This window comes from Bidens hawaiensis, unplaced genomic scaffold, assembly GCF_021521415.1.
Source record: "Bidens hawaiensis isolate Kalapana, Puna unplaced genomic scaffold, B.hawaiensis_p1.1 tig00015556_1, whole genome shotgun sequence".
In the NCBI taxonomy this organism is placed as follows: Eukaryota; Viridiplantae; Streptophyta; class Magnoliopsida; order Asterales; family Asteraceae; genus Bidens; species Bidens hawaiensis.
Genome location: NW_027492394.1, coordinates 63,721 through 68,995, shown reverse-complemented (window position 1 = coordinate 68,995; position 5,275 = coordinate 63,721). Strand labels below are relative to the sequence as shown.

The 5,275-nt window shown below is 32.5% G+C and overlaps 1 protein-coding gene across 1 annotated transcript; it reads right to left on the bottom strand.

Moving 5' to 3' along the window:
• Positions 1-459: 459 nt before the first annotated feature.
• Positions 460-4,454, bottom strand: LOC143549408 (bystin-like). Its single transcript, XM_077040306.1, has 10 exons — positions 4,254-4,454; positions 3,984-4,184; positions 3,222-3,345; positions 3,094-3,157; positions 2,153-2,480; positions 1,227-1,306; positions 1,081-1,128; positions 846-992; positions 705-777; positions 460-614 (listed from the first exon to the last, which is right to left on the bottom strand). The coding sequence occupies exons 1-8, from the start codon at positions 4,374-4,376 to the stop codon at positions 869-871; spliced, it is 1,092 nt and encodes a 363-aa protein (XP_076896421.1). The 5' UTR covers positions 4,377-4,454; the 3' UTR covers positions 460-614; positions 705-777; positions 846-868.
• Between the last annotated feature and the right edge of the window lie 821 nt (positions 4,455-5,275).

The window sequence follows — 5,275 nt, the reverse complement described above, 5'->3', positions numbered from 1 at the left end:
TTTTAAAAAACATAATAAGTTTAAAACTCCAGCAGTTATCAATTACAATAGCAAAAAGGGTTGTAGATTTGTTTAAAAAAAACAAAAGCAAAGAGAAACAGAGTCAACACTCGGTTTTAGTATCAATCCCTATCAAAAAAACGTAATATATCATCCAACTCGACATATATTCTACAAAATCGCTAATACCGATAAGTGCGGGTTGATCAGCACACGTTCACAACTTCAAGAAGCTTCAAAACATTAAACTCCCCTCTCCTTGGAACAAGAAAAAAATATTACTGATCAGTATCAATTTTCTTTCGTGTGTGCAAGCGTGGTGTGAGTGCGGATGCCTACTTACCAATTAATCCTCTTCCATAGGAACCTCTGGATGATCAAATCTGTCTTCATCTATAGTTTTGTTGATCACAGAAATAGGGGAAGGTGATGCAGAGTTAAGGAAATAAAGTTTTGAAATTTGTTTTAAAATCAACCAAAAATATAGAAATTAAAGTAATTTAAAAAGTATGCAGCCTTTTAAAAATACAAAGGATATATATTGACATCAGATCATCCTCCTTCTCGCCACGGTTACGGCTATGATTTAACTCTCTTAAAATTTCAGGTGTAACCTGCATCAAGAAACAACACCTTATTCTTAATAATGTAAAAAACATTATACTAAATTTTTTATAATTTTATAATTATGTTTCTTCAAATACCATTTTATGTCTCTGTTTCTTCACAAGATAATTAATGTCATCTTTTTGTTCCGTTGTCAGTTCATGTTTGTACCTGCATAAAACTGCATTATTAAAACTCTAAACGAGAAATAAAATTAGGCAGAAAAAAACAAAATTAACCTTTGCATGAATGCAAGAAGCGATTAATGCCAAATCACAGGCATGTTCCTCGATTCCTCACAAAATCTCATGAAATGCGCAACCATTGCATCAATAGTTCGATATGGTAACGAATATTTCTTCTCAACTAAAAGCTTTATGAAATAACTGCAATTTGAACCCAAAAAAAAAGTTTAAAAAATCAGTCACCTCTGTTGTAAATTATGTGCAAATAACTGAATATGTCAACAAATACCTTGTTGTGCCACCATACTCCATATCTGCAAGTTTCATTAAAGCAACACTGCAAATTATAAACAACAATTATATACGATGCCCTTTTGTAATCCAATTCAAAATATGATTCTTTTGCTGAAATTTAATTAAAGTTGACAGTGATACCTAGAATGAAGTGGTGGGATAGAGACTTTTTGAAGAACACTTCCAATAATTACAGCTTCTCTCAAATTGCAGGTTCTCGACTGCACACAAGACACAGAATCCTTTATAGTTGAACTTTGAGGAAAGTAAACAGCAGTTTAAATTTTGAATAAAATCACAGTTGGGTCAAGAATGTGTTTTAAATAAACAATATTGTAAATGGTTTTCCAGATGCAAGCATCAAGATCAAAAATTGCAGAAACAAGATGTAACTTCAAAAATATTATCCTCAAAAACCCTAACTTTATCACAACAAACTATTCAACAAAATGATAAATAGCTCAGACAGCATACAAGATCAAATACCTAAACATATACTCTCTACAAGATTCACTCATACACAAATAAAAACAAATCAAAGTTCAAGATAATCAATAATTCAGAAAGTATAAATGCAATGAGTCATTGTTATCTCTACAGTTTGAGAAAAGCCCGAGAGTTTAGATCATTGATCATCATGATCTATGATCATTTTTTATCATCTTTGAGTGTTAATCAATGTAAAGAGAATAAGCTTAGATATTTGATAGTCTAAGTTATTCATCACTTTAGTGAGTAGTTCATTCTTAAGGGCCTGTGGGCAATAAATTATTAAAGTTACGTTTTGTACCTGGATTCTTGATCTCGGCATTCGCATTTAAAAACGTTTACATTATTACATTTAAAAACGTTTACATTATTACATATAGAGTTTTTGTAACAAGTAGTTGTCTATAAGTTGATACATGACTTCTCCTAATACAATCATGCCTAACAAAATACAAGATATTAAAGCCAGTTGCATAATGTGTAAAAAGTAAAAAAAACCTAGGACAATTTAGTCAATTATTAAAGTTCTGCTAAAGTATTGTAAGGAAAAACATTAATAAAGTTTGGCAAATCCATACCTCACATAGCGGGAGCAAAATTCCTCTATTAAAAGCAGCCGGTTTATACACAGCTTTTTTCAGAGCTTGATATAACGCAAAATGCAGTTTTTTGTTCTTCTTTATATCCAGTCTAATACGAGGAAGTAAAACAAATTTGTAAATTCGCTCCACTTTTCTAGAACTCATATTGGAAGCAAAAATTCTAGTGGCTTGATACACTGCATTTGGTGACCATTTATCTGGTTCTGTTAAATACAAAAGTTCCTCCCAATGTTGTTTTGCTGGAATGCTTTTAAAAGCCAGTGGCAACTTTTCTGATATATATTTCTTAAACAAATCTCCAACACTGCATACAAATTAAAAACTTTCAATATTTTCATGATTCATGTAAAAATTCATCTAAATTAGACAATTTCATGATTCATGTTACAAAAAATCAATATCATTCTAAATTCAATAATTTTCATAATTCAGTAACTTTCATAGTTCATGTAAAAATTCTATCCAAATCCAATAACTTCATGGTTCATGTTTAAAAGCAACAAATTTCATGATCCAATAGATTTTTTTCAAAAAACAATAATGTTCATGAGTCATGTCAAATAAGTATATAAATTCAACAATTTTCATGATTCATGTTTAAAACATCAATAACTTTTGAAGTCCAATAATTTTCATTTTCATAATTCAATAGACTTTTAAAAAAATTGATAACTTTCTTGATTCATGTAAAAAATATACATAAATTCAATAACTTTTATGATTCGCGTCAAAAAATTATATAAACTCAATAATTTTCTTAATTAATGCAAAAATATATATCTAAATTCAACAAGTTCATGATTCATGTTTAATTCCAATAATTCAACAAATTCATGATTCAGATGAAAAATATACAATAATTTCATAATTCATGTTAAAAATCTATCTCAAAATTATTTTATAGACATGTATATCACCTCTTGTATATTTCAATGATTGAATCATCCAATTTGGGCAATGGTTGGACTCCTGCAGATGAACCTATATACCAATATTAGTTCATAACCAATATAAAAACTTAAATATGATATCAAAAGATCAAAACCTGCAGGCACTTGATTGTTTTCTTTTATTTTCGCCACAATGATGTCAGCCAAAGTTCGTTGCGGTCGTGCATCCTTGTTGAAGAAAGCTTCAAGTAACTTCTCTTCATCTTCATTCATTCCATCCTGTGACAACAAAATACAATAACATTTCAACCAAAATATTATTGATTACAGAATTCACATGAACAAATTCAAATAATGCAGAATTATGAAACCTCATAACCACCAAGTTGACTGTGATTCAATCCCTAGACCCTAAAGTCTAAACCTTAAACTGCATGAACAAATTCATATAATGTCCTAGAATGTAAGCGAGGCGATCCCAAGCTCGACTCGTTTCGACATATGAGAGCTCAAGCTCCCCGTGAATCATTTTTCAAGGCTTGGCTTAGCTTGGCTCGGCTCGTTTATAACTTATTAGCTTCCATACATTTTTTTTATTATTTTTATATAGTTATAAAACCTTAAGGCTTAAACGAGCTTAAGCTGGATCGAATTCATGTGCAGTACCGTAAACGAGCCAAAGCTCGGCTCACACCCGTCCATGAAGTGTGAAATTAAGTCCAAAATAGTTAAACTTAAATACACACAATGCTCATTAAGACTCAACAAGCCTAAACGATCTTCCAACACAAAGGTCGAGCTCAGGCTCAGTAACTAAACCAGCTTTCTTTAAAGCTCGGCTCGGCTCGAGCTTTTTATCAATCCAATCTCTAGTAGCTCATGAGCACCTAAAATAAAAAAATAAAGGATTAGACTACCTCATAACCACCAAATTGACTCTGATTATCTGCAAATCCAGCAAAATTGTCAACGTCATCATCATCTGACTGAGCCTGAATAACAGGTTCATCCTTGAACACAATATTATTAGGGTTTTGTGCATCAGTCTCTTCCTGAATCTCCTTCTGCTGTAACAAAGCCTCCTTCAATATCTTCGAGCTCATGCCAGCAGACAACAGCTGCAAAGCACATATTGTTTAGATTAATTTCATCAAAATAGTTTTGATTAGTGTACGGAAAGCACGCACCTTTTGTTCTTGCTGGTGTTGTTTGGCGGGTTTGGTTCGCTTCTTGGAGACGGAGGATTTGTTGGTGGTTTCATCGGATAAGAAGGGTTCTGGGTTCTGATGACGCTCTCGTTTCTTCCCCATTGATGAAGGTGAAGGTGGTTGCTGTGTGTGTGTTTGTGTTGGCTGCTGCAAACAAACACTATAGCAAAGCAAAACCCTAACTTGACAGGTTTAGAATATTATGTTGGTTTAAATATTGGTAGTTTTTGAGATTTAACGATTTATCAAGGACTTGTTTTGATGATTTTTTAAAAGTGAAAATAAGGATTTCTTCAAGATTTGGTCTAAACACTCAAAAACGGAGTAGTGAACCTTGAAACTGGACCGAATTTGGTAATACCCGACCCAACCAAAGACCTTTTTTGTATAAAGTATGGAACTAGGGGAGGTAAATGGGTTGGGTTAGATCAAAACAGGTCATGGGTCGGAACGGGTTATGATTAAAACAGGTTAGGCTTAAACATAATAAAACAATTTGAAGTTTAACATTCTCGTAAATCTTCTTTAATCTCATTTACATCATATAGAGCATGTCATTTTCATTTGTCGCTTCTTGATGACCATAATCTCTTGCTATAACATTTGACGCTCTAGTATTGCAAATAGGCACATTTGCTCTCGTAGCTCTACATACTTCACTTTATCTCAAATCTTCATCGGCAAAAGCTAGATCATAATCTCCATTCTCTCTGTCAACCACTCATTGATGTCGCCAATGTCTTCCAATTTGATTGGATCAACGCCTCCCAAAGACATACCTACGTTGTCCAAAGGAGGTTCATGGGATTCCCCAGAGTATCAAAATTATAATGTAATGGTATATAAAAAAACTTGAGTGAACTCCCTTATAAAATTGGAGTGAATCCTCTAACAAAACAAGACATGTGGTGTAGTGGATAAGACATGGAATGTTAAGTTCGAGGTTTAGCGTTTGAATCCTGTCTTTAGATGTGAAAACATTTTAATTTTGTAGTTTTTTT